The following is a 16,863-nucleotide window of genomic DNA, read 5'->3' as shown; positions in this document are numbered from 1 at the left end:
TTTTATGAATTGAATATTAGCAAGAGCAGGTATGATTAATGTAAAGGGCTCACTCTAAGATATGGGTAAGCCATACATTTCTTTAAAAATGAATATCTCATTCGAGATTTTATGTTACATGTCAAACTCTGACACTTTTTTTTTAATTCAGCACACATTCATCGGATCTTACCATGGATCTTACCATTCATGATGTTGCACATTGTTTCAATGAATTAGTGAGCTGCAGTTAAGAATGGCTTAATGATGTCAATTAGCAGGAAATCTGTATAGTCTACCCACGCCTACACATTAACATAATTATGATAGTATAAGACTAGGTTGATTTGTACACAGAGAACATTATTTCTTTAAATTTTATTTTAGGTTTGTTTATAGTTGCTTTATCATATCACTATTGTCTGTTGGGAATGGTACCAGTACATAGGATGTTCACTTTGTTGCCATCTACTGGCCAGTCCGTAAACATGTGTTACCACCTAGTGGACGTTTGAGACATGTTATTTGATGATTGAAGAAACCACTAAAACCCCGATCAGATCAGCTATCCGCAAGATTTGAATCCTGGACTTTCCGAATGTGAGTCCTGTATCTTAAAATAAAATTCAGCCACCTCGATCAGTACCAGTATTGAATATTATTTCTCTCTCCAATGCCGTCAGATTGTCATTTGACATTTCTGGTCTCTCCTGGCAGTGGCTTATTTGTAACCCATTTCTGAAGTTGGAAGGCGGAGTTATGCTGCCCCAATGATGTTATGATAGGATGATTGTGAAGTGCCAGGAGAGGTCTTAAATCTAAGCCTAACCTAATTTCCAGACCATGGACGAACACAGGAACATTCCCCTTTAAGGAAGAATTCCTGTGTTCTCATCAGGAATCGAACCCGGGACCTCATGAACCCCATAAGGCTAGTCAACTGAGAATATTATTATGTTCATTTAAGCCCGTAAGTTTAATTATTGCTACTAACTTAGAATGCAAGCTGAGATAGGTAAAAATTTTATCTGGAGTTCATGTCTTCATATTGTAACACAACAATCCATTTGTAATTCTGTTTTTTTATATTTAAATTAAGTTAAAATGCATTGTCATCGCTTTATAGAAATGGTTATATACCAAGGAATAGTACACTTATGATATTGCTTTTTAAAAAGAATAAATGCACAATGAGTTTCATATTCTACTTTGGTAATTAGTACTGGTATAATTATAATGATTCGTAGGGCAGCATGAAGGTTTTGAAGATACAGATGAATCTTTTTTAATCTTTAAATTTATCAATATGCGACTTCCCATTACATCACACAGAGCCCTTCACATCATTGATGTAAAACAGTAACTAAAATTTTAGGAAGAAAACTTAAAATTCTTAAAAGTGGAATTAAAAATTTCCTTCAGATATAATCTCCAGTCTCAGTTGGTGATGTCGTCATATCAGAATTGTTAAATATTTTAAAATGTATGTACGTAATTATTGGAAGTGCTGAAAATAATATAGACCTAAACCACAAAATGTAAATTTCACAGGAGAGTAAAAATATTTGAAGAATTCTTCGGGATATGTACGATAAGACTTTCTTGTGTTATCATACATATTCCGAAGTGATACAGTGTTAAAAGTTGTGTAATCAAGATGTATGAAGAATTCTGTTAATAGAATTTTTCAAGTCTTATTTTTGTTCGCCTATAAAATTTATATTGTATGGCTTAGATGTACAACACTCTCAGATCTTCATTGGGCAAGAATAATATGATTCCTAAGGGATAGCAAATTAATAACTTCGAAGTTGTTTTTATGTAACACTATTTTATTTATGCCAGTAAGTTGCAAGTTTTGTTCATAAAGCCTACTCAGCTGATTATTCTTATTAGGTAGGATATGTACTTTCCACTACAGTTCAGTATGTAGGCCTATATTTATAATCAAACATTTGAAAGGTCCAGAGGAAAACACGTTTAGTCCAAATTTAGTAATTTTTACATTTTAATTGAATCTGACAGTTATAGTTGAGATCTTTAAGGTCCCCTAATCAAACAAGGGAAAAACTCGCTTGGTTCCACATTATAAGCATATTAAGGAAAATGCTTACATGGAAGAAACTGTCATTCTGCAAGTCGTAAATACTCTCCTGAAAAATTTGCAAAATGTGACTAAACGTGTTTTTTCCTGGACCCTTCATTTGCATTGAAAACTTCGGGACTGCTTTATTTATTATATTCAAGCAAATTGAACTGAACAATGACATGGGGTAGCGAATTATTAATCTTGGGCTTAGGTTAGTTTTAAACTGTTTGAAAATTATTTTTTATAACTTGTAATTTCTTGTGTTGCAATAAGAAATAATTCTGCAGCATGAATAGCAAGGAATCAATCACTGGAATGGATAGAGTTACTATCTGTGTCAAGACTAGTTTAACTCCCGTGTCCTGGAATGATAAATAGTTATAAATAGTTGAATAACAGAAATGTAGATTGAATGATAAATGATCGAATGTATGAACTAATTAAACACAAGGATTAATTACGTGAATAAAAAATTTAACTATTCAGTAACAAATTAATTTTGTTAATCCAAATCAAATAATAAATGAATTAGCAAATAAAGGATGAATTTATGAATAAATGCGTTAGGTAAAATGATTAAATACTGTAATAAATTAACCAATAAGGAATACAGTATGTTAGTGGCAGAGTATATTTTTAAGTACCGATACCAAGGAATGATGGAAATGGACGTTAATGATTAATACACATAAGTAATTGACACGAATGAATGGTTTCCATGAATGACATGGAATAAGTGAATAATGACATGAATAACATGGAATTAATATTTACCCAAATAATTATTGTGAACTTCATGAACTGATGTCTACAGAGCTCGCAACAAAATTCGTAAGAAGTAGAGGGAAGGGGCGAATTTACTACACACTGTCCTAGAAGCATCAGCTTAAATGCGTTTAACTATATTAACACTAAAAAGTATAATTAGAATTATGAACCATTATATCTTTGCCTCACTAACTCCTGAAGGCCTAAGAATCTAAATGGCCTAATCAAAGGAGGAGAAATAAGAGGAGGAGAAGAAGAAGAAAATAAGAAGAATATGATAACAGAAAACTTTATTACATCACTATAACGTATATTCGTAATTACAGAAACATTATTGGAAGTAATACAGCAAGAGTTTTACATCACAAAGATGCGTCCTAAAAACACCAATTATTTTTACTAGTTAGGAGGTAGACTTTTATGAAGTTGAAATTATGTTTACCATAATGCATTGAGTACACTTCAGTATCCCACACTTACAGTTCAGCAACTTCTCCTGTTGCGAGGTTTGCAACAAATACAGCTCTAATGGCTAATCCTGCATCATAAGTTTTACATGGAATAATGTAGTTAAGAATAGTACTGGGCAAAACTCTAACATATCATTAAACACTGATGATTCCACTGATTGAAAACTGTTAGTTTTGTATTTGCAGGAATAATTACTGCTGCGTTACTGTGTTGGGGACTACACAGTAAGAAATAAATTACGTAAGAAGTTATAATACAAAATAATGGAACTTAAAAAAAATTGAAGTTAGGTCTTAACACAGTGAAATTACTTCCTCCGTTCTCATATTCTTTCAAGTTCAGATCCAATATTAGGATTAGAAAGTATATGTGATCAGTTGCAGGAAATGGGACCTAAAGTAGGATTTTTTTTTTTTTGTTTCAAAAAGAGAATGAAATACTGAGCATTAAAAAAACGCATGGTTCTAAGTCCTATTGTTTTTAATATATTACTTATTGAATGTTGATATTACTTATGTACTTTTCGAGAAAAATGCAATTAAAGTTTTCACTTGTTTTCTTAGCAACTACAGTATAAGAAAGATTTAGATATTTAAGAAGCACTGTGTAGTTATTATGAGTTATACAAGAAATAAGAAGGTAAAAATAACATTAACATTGCTTATTTATATATCAGTATGTCGCAAGCTATGTTTGATTGATAATATGAAAGTAAATTTTTGTTCATTCTCCACGTAACTTTCTGTTTCACTTTCACTGTCACGTGATGTAAAATATGTAATCAGTATAAGAAGTTTGAAATTCGTCACTTAAACCTTCTATATTAATTTCCTTCTCCATGACATTAAATCAAGGACAATTCAAACAGCTGATTATAGTACAAAATGAAAGGAACCTAAAATCGGCAATGTTATAATCCCATAAACGACTTTGGGTTCCTTTTCTGCTGTCGGCATTCAGTCAGTAAAACTCATTTTGCGCGATTTTGTGACATATAATAAAACTACGTCCTAGGTTAGTATGTAAAGAAAGCCTATGGTAGCATAAGATGTCAAAACATAGAAATGCAGTTTTTACACCACAAACTCATTTTGTTCTCCTGTAAAATTTCCTTTCACGACTTTAGGTCCCTTTCTGCGCAATGTGTCACATATATTGTTATGTGTTCTAATGATAAATATTTATTTTAAAATTTCCAGTACCAGGTAAATAAAAATAAAAATAGAAAAAGAGAACATGCAAAGAGTAAAACTGCTGGTGCATCACTTAAATTACAGAGCAGTGTACAGCATTCTGTGCAGGCTCGGGCAGTGAGTAACAACTCAACCGAACACTTGCCATCACGCACCTAGTGGACCCCAATCTACTCAGGAGTTGAAGTTACTCAATATCGCAAAATTATAATTTATTTATTTATTTATTTATTTATTTATTTATTTATTTTGGTGTAGTTAAGGCCATCAGGCCTTCTCTTCCACAACACCAGGAATACAAATACAATACTAGAAATAAACAGAAAAAAAATACACTATAATATACAAAGTAAAGCTACACAAGAAATAAAGAGAGAGAAAAAAAAACACTATAAACAAAGTAAAGCCACACAAAAATATACAGGTTGCAGTCACACAAACTTTAAATGAGTGATTAAGTATCATAATTAATTCTATCCTAACTAATTAACTAACATAAACAAGAAACTTGCAATTTTAATCTAGGTTAAATAGAAAAAGAAAAAAAAATACAAATCAATACTTCTAGAAATACCTAAAAAACATTAACTAAGACAAAATTTTCCAATTTAATTTTGAATTGTGATAAAGTCCGGCAGTCCCTGACATCATTAGGTAACGAATTCCAGAGGCGAGGTATTTCTACAGTATAGGAAGATGAGTATAAAGAAATTCTATGATGATTAATAGTAACTATTAAATTATTTTACCATTGAATTTACCTTGACTATATGAAAGGTGTTGCAAATAATGTCCTTCTGCTGCCACACATTCTTACATCACTTAAGGAGTTAGGTACAGCTTACAGCAGTAACATTTTTTTAAATATTCAACATTTTTTTACCTCCATTACTGTATCTTGTACATAATTAAAATTAGTATATGTAAAACACTGTCCTTCTACTATATGAAAAAATATATATATTTTTACCATTAAAAAAAATTACATTTTTTTTTAATTCAAAATATGTGGCCGTTTACTGTGCAGTGACGAAGCGTTTCCCTTATAACTCATAAACTTGTTAACTTTTTCATGTTCTCTTTCTTTTATTTTATTGCTGAAACTCATGTTTACAATATCATGCTATTTAAACTATATTCCTTAATAAATATTTTTTTTTATTTTGTGTTAGAAGAAAATATTGATATTTGACCATTTTTTTAAATTAATTTATTTTTTATCAGACAATCTATCAAAGGTAGAGAAGTGATCTTGCATCATATTGTAGATATGACATGCATAAATACACACAACAAATTTCACCACGGTAGTTTTTGAGTTATGTGGGAAATGCTTCATCACTGCACAGTGAACTGAATTTGGGGGGGGGGGGGGGGAGGAATGTAAATAATTTTTTTAAATCGTAAAAAGTATTTCTTTTTATATAGCAGAAGGACACATACTAATTTTCATTATTGTACAAGATACAGTTATGGAAGAAAAAAAAATGTTGAATATTTCCAAAATTTTAGTGCTGTAAGCTGTACCTAATCCCTTAAGAAAATTGACATTCACGTAAGTACTCGCAAGTTCGTGTTTCATGATCATCCCAATTTCTGTTCTAATATTGTCTAAATTGTTAACGAGATTCTTTATACTGTTTCTCTCTGGAATCTGAATTTCGAGAAATTTTGTAGCTAATTGTCCGCTTTCTTTTACAATCACACTCTTGAAAGTATCTAGCATAAAATTTCTTTGTTGTAATGTGTACTTTTTTGGTGTGATTTGAACAAGTTTAAACTAACACAAATGTTCGAATATGAACTTAAAACACGACTGCTGCTTCGGCCGTACAGACATCTGATCATACATTCAGGTCGGTTTCAAGGCCAGAGAGACCAGACAATACTGTTAGTTGCGTGGTTCTGTGGCCAGCGTAGAGGGGCATACCATCACCTGCAAGAATAGGGGAAAAGCAGTAAGTGAGAGGGAACTAGAGTGCTCTGTGGAAGTAGCTATTTCGCTCTCACTCACCATTTCTCCTTTGCCCCGCGCATGATGGTAAGATCTCTCTCTGCTGGCCACAGAACCAAGAAATTAACAGTACTTGCTGTAAATCATTTCAACTGCTGGTAGCAAGTTTATTGTGACATGTCAACCAGATATTGCAAGTGCTGTTGCAGTATTGCTTGCCACAGAGTATCTGCACAGAATACGAGGGAATGTTCTGTATTTGACATGAATGGGAAAAAAAAAAAGACAAAAAAGGAAAGAGATTGGATAAAGCATATTGAAAGAATGGAAGTAGTAGTCTCAAAAGAAATTACAAGGTACAAACTTAAAGACAGAAGAAATATTGGACAACCAAAAAAGAAATGATCAAACCAATTTATATAGCTGAAACAGTATGAGGTCATGCTATTGAGAACGTGGTGAGGTGGCAGTGGCAGTGGTGATTATTTCTAATTTCTGTTGATTACTATGACTCTGTATTAAACACAAGGACAGTAGATTGTAAAGACCAATAATATCAATAGATATAAAGTTTCTATCTATCTTAAAATAATAGTACACAGATTAATTACATTTAGTTATTCACTTTCACACATTTTCTTCTCCTTGTAATACTGGTTTATATGTAGGCTACAATATATTTAAGGCTTCCTCATAACTACGTTTTAAGTTCTGGAGCAATTAATCATCAGAGAAAACTTTAAGTTGTTAGTGTTAATATTTATGTGTAAAATTGTTTGTATAGAATGTTGTATAATGCAGTAGCGTCTCTTGTCTTATTTAATAAATTATGATGATACGAGATAGATACGGCACAAACATCCAGAATGTCTTGCTCCTCGTCAAACACCAAGAAATCTAAAATCTCAAATATAATATGATATTGCTTTCTAATACTGAAGTATAATATGTAAATCGAAAATGTTGAAAGTTTGTGGGATAATGAATCGGGGAAAGTTATGCAATATTGACATTACAGTCAACTTTACTGCTGAATTTCTTGTTGTAGGTTCCCCCAGTTCCTTTTTCCTTACCTTCATCTTTCTCCATTACCTCAACTTTCTAGTCTCTCTCTTTCTACTCCTTTCCCTCTTTGTCGTAGGCTTCCTCCTCTTCTGTTTCAGCTTCCTCCTCTCTCTCTTTTTCGTCAGCATCTACCTCCTCTTTTTCGTCAGCATCTTCCTCCTCTTTTTCGTCAGCATCTTCGTCTTCTTTTTCGTCAGCTCCTTCCTCTTTTTCGTCAGCTTCTTCCTCTTTTTCGTCAACTTCTTCCCCTTTTTCGTCACCTTCCTCCTCTTCCCCTTTTTCGTCAGCTTCCTCCTCTTCCCCTTTTTCGTCAGCTTCCTCCTCTTCCCCTTTTTCGTCAGCTTCCTCCTCGTCCCCTTTTTCGTCAGCTCCTTCCTCTTTTTCGTCAGCTTCTTCCTCTTTTTCGTCAGCTTCTTCCTCTTTTTCGTCAGCTTCTTGCTCTTTTTCGTCAACTTCTTCCCCTTTTTCGTCAGCTTCCTCCTCTTCCCCTTTTTCGTCAGCTTCCTCCTCTTCCCCTTTTTCGTCAGCTTCCTCCTCGTCCCCTTTTTCGTCAGCTTCCTCCTCTTCCTCTTTCTCGTTAACTTCCTCATCTTCCTCTTTCTCGTCAGCATTGTCCTCTTCCTCTTTATCGCCGACTTCCTCGTCTTCCTCCTTATCGTCGGCTTCCTCGTCTTCTTTATTGTCGGCTTCCTCGTTTTTCTCTTTATCGTCAGCTTCCTCGTCTTCCTCTTTATCGCTGGCTTCCTCAACTTCCTCTTTATCGCTGGCTTCCTCAACTTCCTCTTTATCGCTGACTTCCTCGTCTTCCTCTTTATCACTGGCTTCCTCGTCTTCCTCTTTATCGCTGGCTTCCTCGTTTTCCTCTTTATCGTCAGCTTCCTCGACTTCCTCTTTATTGCTGGCTTCCTCGTCTTCCTCTTTATCGCTGGTTTCCTCATCTTCCTCTTTATCGCTGGCTTCCTCTTCTTTATCGCTTGTTTCCTCTTCTTCCTCTTTATTGCTAGCTTCCTCGTCTTCCTCTTTATCACCAGCTTCCTCGTCTTCTTCTTTATCACCAGCTTCCTCATAATCCTCTTTCTCATCGGCTTCATCTTCCTCTTTATCGCCAACTTCCTCATCTCCCTCTTTATCGTCAACTTCCACGACTTTCTCCTCCATTTGCTCCTCTTCATCTTCCACATCCTGCTCTTTCTCCTCCATTTCCTTTTCTTTTTCCTCTGTCTCGTTTTCCTCTTCTTTTTTCCCTCTTGATATAATCCTGCGCCCTTTGTTTTTCAAATATTTTAGCATGCTGAAATTAGCTTTCTTTCTATATTTTGTAGAATCTTCCTGAGGGTCTTGATATTTATAATTTTTGTTCTGTATATACTTTCGCGGTTCTGCTTTTATCTTTCCTTGCACGTATTTTTCTGCTTTTTTACATATCTTACAATGTATCTTATTTTAAAAGTTTCTCGTATAACATTATATTAAAAATTATTAAATGTTTGTTACATTAAGAGATGAGTTGTGTTTTGTAAATTGTGTTAAGAATGAATGACTGCTTTGTAACTTTCATGCCTTAACAACCTCCTCAACATGTTCACAGACCGCAGTGTGAAGGTGTGGGACTTGCAGACTGGCCGGGAGATCCAGTCAGTGTTCGGACACCCCAACAATGTAGTCGTGGTGAAATACAACGAAGAGTCACGACTTGGCTTCTCTGTGTCGTCAGCATACATACGGGTCTGGGATCTGAGAGAAGATCCTGTAAAGACAGTCCGAATTCTGTGGTAAGCTCAATGTTTTTCAATAAGAAGTTTGTACTATTTAAATATGTTTTACAGAATAGTTTATAACTAACATGGAATTTGGTAATCTCTTACGTTACTGCGGTAAAAGTAGTTCCTATAAACATGACTCTGATTTTTCAACAGTTTCAGAGTTATCAAAAATTTTTTTTCTGATATAGCTCATGTTGTATGTAACAAAAAACTATGATATCATATTGGTGGAAAGTTCATAGTTTTTTCAGAAAAAAAGAAATGTTTTTTTTCCCAAATGTTTAACAATCCCTTATTCGGTAACTATTGCGAGTAGGATCGTGATTTTTGTTCAGATCGATAGGAAATCTAATAAAGAATAATTTATCCCTCTGGTGTATTCAGTAGTATGAACATTTTTCTTGTAAATTTAATTTTAAAAACCCCTAAATTCAAACCATTGCATGAAGCGAATGAGTGACAACATCTCAGCTGAATGCAGCTTACGTACAGGGACTCACAGAGTTCGTTGAGCTCTTACATCTGTATCACGAGTAGAGTGTATTAGCGATGATGTTGCTAGACTGCTAAATTTCAAACTTAATTTCCTAATTAACCGTGCATTTAATCACAAAACGTAATATAGGTTTTCTATTCGTTTACATGTATTCTATCATCCTTTCAAGCCACAAGGTCATTTCACTTCCACCGTGTATGGGTATGTACTGAAGATAACGTTCAATGTGTTGCACCATATAGACACAAAATCTGCATACATTTTAATTGAATGTGCATTTTCAACTTTAGTCTTTCAGTATCCTCCCCAGAATGCATATGTACGTGCATGGATAGTTGAACTGTGTAGATGCAGCGTAATGATATAGCTCCGACATTATAGGTTTTAAGTTTGTACCGTTCATTCATAAAACAGAAATGATGCATTATTGGAAGATACCTTTATTCTATGCTTCATTTTGATTCTCTATCATATTTTCTGGCTTGTTATTTGTCATGGAATGGTTCATGAAATGAGACAGTACTACAAAAATCTATTACCTTGGCAGCAACACACCTTCGACTTCTCTTATAATCAGTTTGATTAATCGACAATAAAATTGGTTATTGCTTACATGTATGTTTCTTGTTACGAATGCTCAGATTTTCTTTTTTATGTTCCCATTTGAAGGGTTCAGAACCATAGTCAGCCAAGTGCCATTTATTAAAACCGTAGAAAACAAGGGTTAAAATGAAGTTATTATCATAATTCAATGGAAACACATAGCAAGTAATATAAAGTATACACATTAGAACTAAATGTTATGTCAATCTTCATTAAACTATGGTATTCATTTAACTTTAACCCTTGCTTTTTTCGTTTTTAATAAATGGCGCTTGGCCCCCTATGGTTCTGAACCCTTCATTTACATCAAATGATTATGTTAAGCTTTTAAGTTTTCATTTTGAATGTAGCCTTAATAGTCACAGGCTTTAAACTCTTACCGAAGTACACCAATGAAATGTACCGTAAGTTCAGGTCGTTGAAACCTTCTGTCTAGCAGTTATGCATCATTGCCGACAGTTTCAGAGCTCCAATTAAAAGGCACTCTGTATTTTCTTAGTGATATCTGCATTTATATTTACAGTTAAATGCTTGTAAAATTTTCAGTCAAGACTTAATTTAAATGAACATCATTTCTGTGTATGTTGCTATATATATTTTTTTCGGAAAACGTATTATGTGTCTTTCACATGTTAAATTTTATATTACCTTGTTAACGTGTTTTGGCCTGCTATTGCCATCTTCAGAACTGGTTGTTGCTGGACTTTGCGCCTTTTGTTTTGTTTCCTGTGGGGGTGCGTTTGTGTAGTGTAATGTGGAGTCAAAGAGTGTGTGTATTCTGAAATTGAGTTGTGTCCTGAGAATTTCATTCGGATGTGTTTTTGTGTGTCTGTATATTTATACCACATAGGCGTATACAAACTCAAATGTAACACCGGCAACAACTTCTACATAGGACAGACAGGCAGATCATTTCAAACACGTTACAAAGAACACATCACAGCCATAACAAAATTACAAAACACTTCCACATATGCAGAACACATCACAAATGCTAAACACACCTACAGAGACATTAACATAGACATGGAAATTCTACACATCCAACCAAAAAGCCAGAAACTAAACACATTAGAATAATACGAAATATGTTGTTGTTGTTATTTTCTAATGCTAGGCATTTGACAATAAAGTCATTTAACCTCTTGCACTCCAATATTTTTCAAAGATATTGTCATGGTTAGCCACTGACGCACAGATTTTGAGATGTTCTGAATCCATTTCTTGATTTGAGTTGCACAATGGACAGTTAGGAGACTGATATATTCCAATTCTATGCAGATGCTTGGCCAAACAGTCATGGCCTGTTGCCAATCTAAATGCAGCTACAGACGATTTGCGTGGTAAATCGGGAATCAACTGTAGATTATGATGCAGAGAGTTCCATTTTTTCCCTTGAGATTGTGTTATCAAATTTTGTTTGTTGAAGTCTAAGTATGTAGATTTAATCAATCTTTTCACAGAGGAATACGTAGATTTAGTAACAGGTCTGTAAGTAGCAGTGCTGTCCTTCTTTGCTAAAGCATCCGCATTGTCGTTTTCCAGGATTCCACAATGGGATGGTATCCATTGGAATACAATTCTTTTATTGAGTGTTATTAACAATACGAAATATACAGACACACAAAAACACATCCAAATGAAATTCTCAACACACAACTCAATTTCAGAACACACACACTCTTTGACTCCACATTACACTACACCCCCACAGGAACACACCCCACAGGAAACAAAACAAAAGGCGCCGAGACCAGCAACAACCAGTTCTGAAGATTGCCAATAGCAGGTCGAAACATGTTAACAAGGTAATATAAAATTTAACACGTGAAAGACACATAATACGTTTTCCGAAGTAATATAGTGTTAAAAGTTTTGTTTCCTGTGTGGGTGTGTTTGTGTAGTGTAGGCCTAATGTGGAGTCAAAGAGTGTGTGTGTTCTGAAATTGAGTTGTGTGTTTAGAATTTCATTTGGATGTGTTTTTGTGTGTCTGTATATTTATACAACCACACAGGTGTATACAAACTCAAATGTAACACCCGCAACAACTTCTACATAGGACAGACAGGCAGAGCATTTCAAACACGTTACAAAGAACACATAACAGCCATAACAAAATTACAAAACACTTCCACATATGCAGAACACATCACAAATGCTAAACACACCTACAGAGACATTAACATAGACATGGAAATTCTGCACATCCAACCAAAAAGCCAGAAACTAAACACACTAGAACAATGCGAAATATACAGACACACAAAAACACATCCAAATTAAATTCTCAACACACAACTCAATTTCAGAACACACACACACTCTTTGACTCCACATTACTCTACACAAACACACCCCCACAGGAAACAAAACAAATGGCGCCAAGACCAGCAACAACCAGTTCTGAAGATTGCCAATAGCAGGTCGAAACATGTTACCAAGGTAATATAAAATTTAACACGTGAAAGACACATGATACGTTTTCCGAAGTAATATAGTGTTAAAAGTTGTGTAATCAAGAAATGTCTTTTTTTTTATTGTTGTCGGGATTTAACATATCTGTACTATGAATAGGAAGGTAGTTTTTCCTTGCACTGAGTTTTGTTGTATTCCAACAGTTCGTCTGGCCTCACTATGTCTGGAAGTTCGAACATCTCACAGTCACTGCCTGCAGGAGAAATCCAGCTGAACGATGTTGCGTTGAACCACTATGGCACTGTTCTGTACTCTGCTGCTGGCGACAGAGTGCGTGTATGGGACCTGAGGAAGTAAGTTTCCACTTAACTGTTACCAGTGAAACTGCAAACAGAATTTATCTATATGTATACATTTTGATATCATGAACAACAATTTCAGTTTTCTCTCCTTTTCATCGTGTGCTCGTGGGCCCTTACAATGGTAAGTGCTCTAGTCCATTCATCTTGCTGCTTCAAGGAACTGTATATCTTACAGTTCATGCCTTAAAATATTTTTTCATGCTACGTAGTTGATAATTTCGTAATGCACATCATTAGAGCAGGGGTGGGGAAACTTATTTATTGCGTTTTATTGAAATAAAAAAGTGCCATAACCAAAATCCCATGAATATACAGAATTGTACTGGGCTTTGGTTTCAAAACTTCCCAGCCTAAATAACTATTTATGCCAAACAAAAGCACATAAAAACTTTGAATCTAAATAACTATTTATGCCAAATTTAATTCAAACAAAAACACAACAAAACACATGAAAACTTCTCAATCTGAATAACTATTTATGCCAAATTTAATTCAAACAAAAACACATCAATTTAGTTATTAAGGAGAAAGTGTGAAACCATTGTTAAGGAATATTCAATTATTGTTTATACATCTCAGTCATTTGTTCTCACATCTTTTATTTTCTATCATTGCCTGGTAACCTGAATTATTGTTCCTGTCAGTTGGCTGTAGGATGAAAAAACAATTTATTTTGGGTGATTTCCTGAATTTAATTAATTGCATTTACTAAATTAAATATTCAAAATATGCTGCATTGTTGGCTAAACAGTAATAGAAATAATGCTTTTTCTTAAAAAGTTTGTTAGTCCAGTAAATATAATCCAATAAAATAATGTACATTTGATGATGATGATGATGATGATGATGATGATGATGATGATGATGATGATGATGATGATGAGGACAACAGAAGCTTGTCTTTAATATATACAAAAAAAAAAAAGTAGTTTCGAGTTCATTTATTTTCTCTTGAAGTACTGTCCATGAAAGGATGTGTGACATCTGACAGTTCGAGAGTTAAAGGCAGAAGCAGCTAATCCTCTGAATGGGGGTGCTGGAAGTATGATTTTTATGCTTCGTCACTCAAAACTGTGCACTAGGTTTAATTTTGTCATCTCGGTGATTTTTCCTTATTGTATGTTTAGTGGCAGCACTGGTGAGTGAAATGTTGGCATTATTGATAAAGTAAGTGAAAGAACTTAAAAATAAATTAAATATCGAACAAAAATTACAGCTTGTAATGCCGACACACAGCAGCAGTCCAGCATTTTAAACTAGAGTAAAGGACAAATTGTTGTGTGAATTGTGGCTGAATCTACTATGACTTGGGTTTCACAGAACATGTGTGCTTTCACATCATACTAATAGTCACCACCTGGTCGAACGCATCCGATGACTGCTTATACTCATAAGACCATTTTAACAATGCTTTAATTGAAACAGCGTATTTCCAAATTCCAACAGTAGGTATAGCATCAACCAGTTCATCTGTATGTCTGCTTCAAACTATAGAAAAACATTGCTCTACCTGCTTTGTGCCAGTGTGACTTATTAAAGTGTGTTACGAATAATAATCACCAGAAACTCTTGTGGATAAATTCGTGAAACCTCTACTTAGTAATGTAGGTAAGTTCCACACAGAAAATGTTTCCCAGTTTTCTTGTTAGGAGAAACCTTTTCACGGAAAGTACGAAAGCTTTAAGTTCTTGGAGCACCAGTTCATTTTTTTATTGAATTGCCTAGTTGCAAAAGTCCCTATCTGAAAAGTTCATATATATATATATACGTGGTACAGTCATTAAGTTCTAATACTGAGCGCATAGTGGCGTTGTGGTGCACTATAGCGCATAGGTGGCGCTATGGTATGATACCTTGTCAGTTAGTCTCTCGACCCAACAAGAGACAGTTGAGTGCATGCACTGTAAGCAGAACTACGGTCTTTGTTGTGACGGTGATTTGAATGCGCGCGTCGGAACTCGAGTATGTTGCAGTTTGAGCAACGGGCAAACGTCACGTTCTGTCAGAAATTAGGCAAAACTGCTATAACCGATCATAACTGGAGACGAAACATGGTGTTTCCTTTACGATCCGCAACTGAAGCGACAATCCGCCACCTGGAAAACGCCATTATTTCCACGACAGAAAAATCCGCAACAAGACAGATCAAAAGGCAAGGTGATGCTTTAACAGTTTTTTTTATTCAAATGGAATTGTTCACATAGAATTCATCCCACAAGGTGCAACTGTAGACAAGATCCTCTACAAAGAGATTCTTGGCCGTTTAAGCAATTCAATTCGTCGTAAGCGTCCTGAGCTTTGGCATAGGAAGAATTGGCTGTTGCTACACGACAGCGCCCCTGCACAGCGCTCCATCCTTGTCCAAGAGAAACTTGCAAGGCAACAGGTCGCTGCTTTGCCACACCCTCCGTACTCACCTGATCTCGCACCATGCGATTTTTTTTTCTCTTTCCCCTCATGAAATCAATCTTACGAGGGCGTGATTTTTATGCGGCCGAAAAGTTCATGACTGCCACAAGAGAAGCCGTACGGCATCTTCCTGCCAACATCTTTCAGCGGTGCTTCCAGCAGCTACACCAACGTTGGCAGACGTGCATAGCGGCCAACGGCGACTATATTGAGGGAGGATGTCGATCTGTTTAAGTGTATGCCGTATCACGCGGCATCTTCTGAGACATCCAGATTCTTGTGGGTGCCTAACCTTCAGGCGTCAGTGTCAGAACTTAATGACTGTACCACATATATATATATATATTGTAAATCCCCAAAAACTGGTAGCATATGGACAGATCATGGTCTCCTGCAGTTTTTTAAGAATAAAAATAATTAATTAACCTTACAAGTTCCATAAAATGCCCTTCTAGTAGTTAATTTGCAATTTTAGTCTGAAAACTCTCTTTACTTCTGTCACATGGGGCTTTTATAACCGAACAATTCATTAGCTTTGATAGTTTAAATTTTGTTTATGCATGTCTATTATCTGTGCACTTCAAACTGGTGGCTTAAGGTCAAGCAACGGACTATATTTGCCACGTGTGCTTACCCCAATTCTGGACCATTCTCCTCACCTATAGTCAGCTGGAACAACCGGAATGACCAGTGCTTCAGTTCACAGTTTTCAGTTTAGTAACTTGTGCGTGGTTTGTATTTTTGTACGTTTGTATGTGACCTTGACCCATCAGTTTGAAATGCACAGATAATAGTTGAATTTCCTGTTGTTTCGAGAGCAAAGAATATAATAGATTAACGAACCTATTAGAGTCGCGAAACAAAGTATTATTTTAATCATATAATATAAACATAAAGCATAAAACCTATATCCACAAGTGACTTAATAGGCCGTTAGCAGCTGCTATCTAGCGGAAAATTTTTCCTATTCGTGTTACATGTTTGACTATTGAATGAGCATACAGTATAAGCAGCCATCAGATGCGTGAATGCGTTCTAACAGATGGTGCTAATAGTGCACAAAAACTAAGACTTTTTATAGCATCTATTATATTTGTTATCAAAGTAAAAGATTCAGTAATTTTTTCGTAATTGAAAGAAATCTCTCAGTATTAGAAGTTACGTCTGTTTTTTTAAATTTTGATGACTATTAATAATATTTGCTTGCTGGGATGTAACAGAAGATCATCTCACGGACCATAAGTGGCATGTGAGTCAGTTTCCCTATCCCTGCTTCAGAGCAAACAGTCTTGTAT

General features: G+C 35.1%; 2 protein-coding genes across 4 annotated transcripts in view; one reads left to right on the top strand and one right to left on the bottom strand.

Moving 5' to 3' along the window:
- The window catches only part of Klp31E (kinesin-like protein 31E), a 517,900-nt gene that overhangs the window by 445,976 nt on the left and 55,061 nt on the right, over window positions 1-16,863 (top strand). For all 3 annotated transcript variants that reach the window (XM_069817888.1, XM_069817889.1, XM_069817887.1), the window contains exons 23-24: window positions 9,108-9,291; window positions 13,001-13,150. In XM_069817888.1, the coding sequence (XP_069673989.1) occupies window positions 9,108-9,291; window positions 13,001-13,150 (334 nt within the window). The remainder of the gene's footprint in view (window positions 1-9,107; window positions 9,292-13,000; window positions 13,151-16,863) is intronic.
- LOC138694303 (17S U2 SnRNP complex component HTATSF1-like) lies at window positions 6,616-9,078 on the bottom strand. The gene has a single exon (XM_069817891.1). It carries the CDS (start codon window positions 8,807-8,809, stop codon window positions 7,571-7,573), a length of 1,239 nt encoding a protein of 412 aa, XP_069673992.1. The 5' UTR covers window positions 8,810-9,078; the 3' UTR covers window positions 6,616-7,570.

This window comes from Periplaneta americana, chromosome 2 (genome assembly GCF_040183065.1).
Source record: "Periplaneta americana isolate PAMFEO1 chromosome 2, P.americana_PAMFEO1_priV1, whole genome shotgun sequence".
NCBI lineage: Eukaryota > Metazoa > Arthropoda > Insecta > Blattodea > Blattidae > Periplaneta > Periplaneta americana.
Note: the sequence above shows the minus strand (reverse complement) of the source record. Positions and strands in the feature narration are given on the sequence as shown.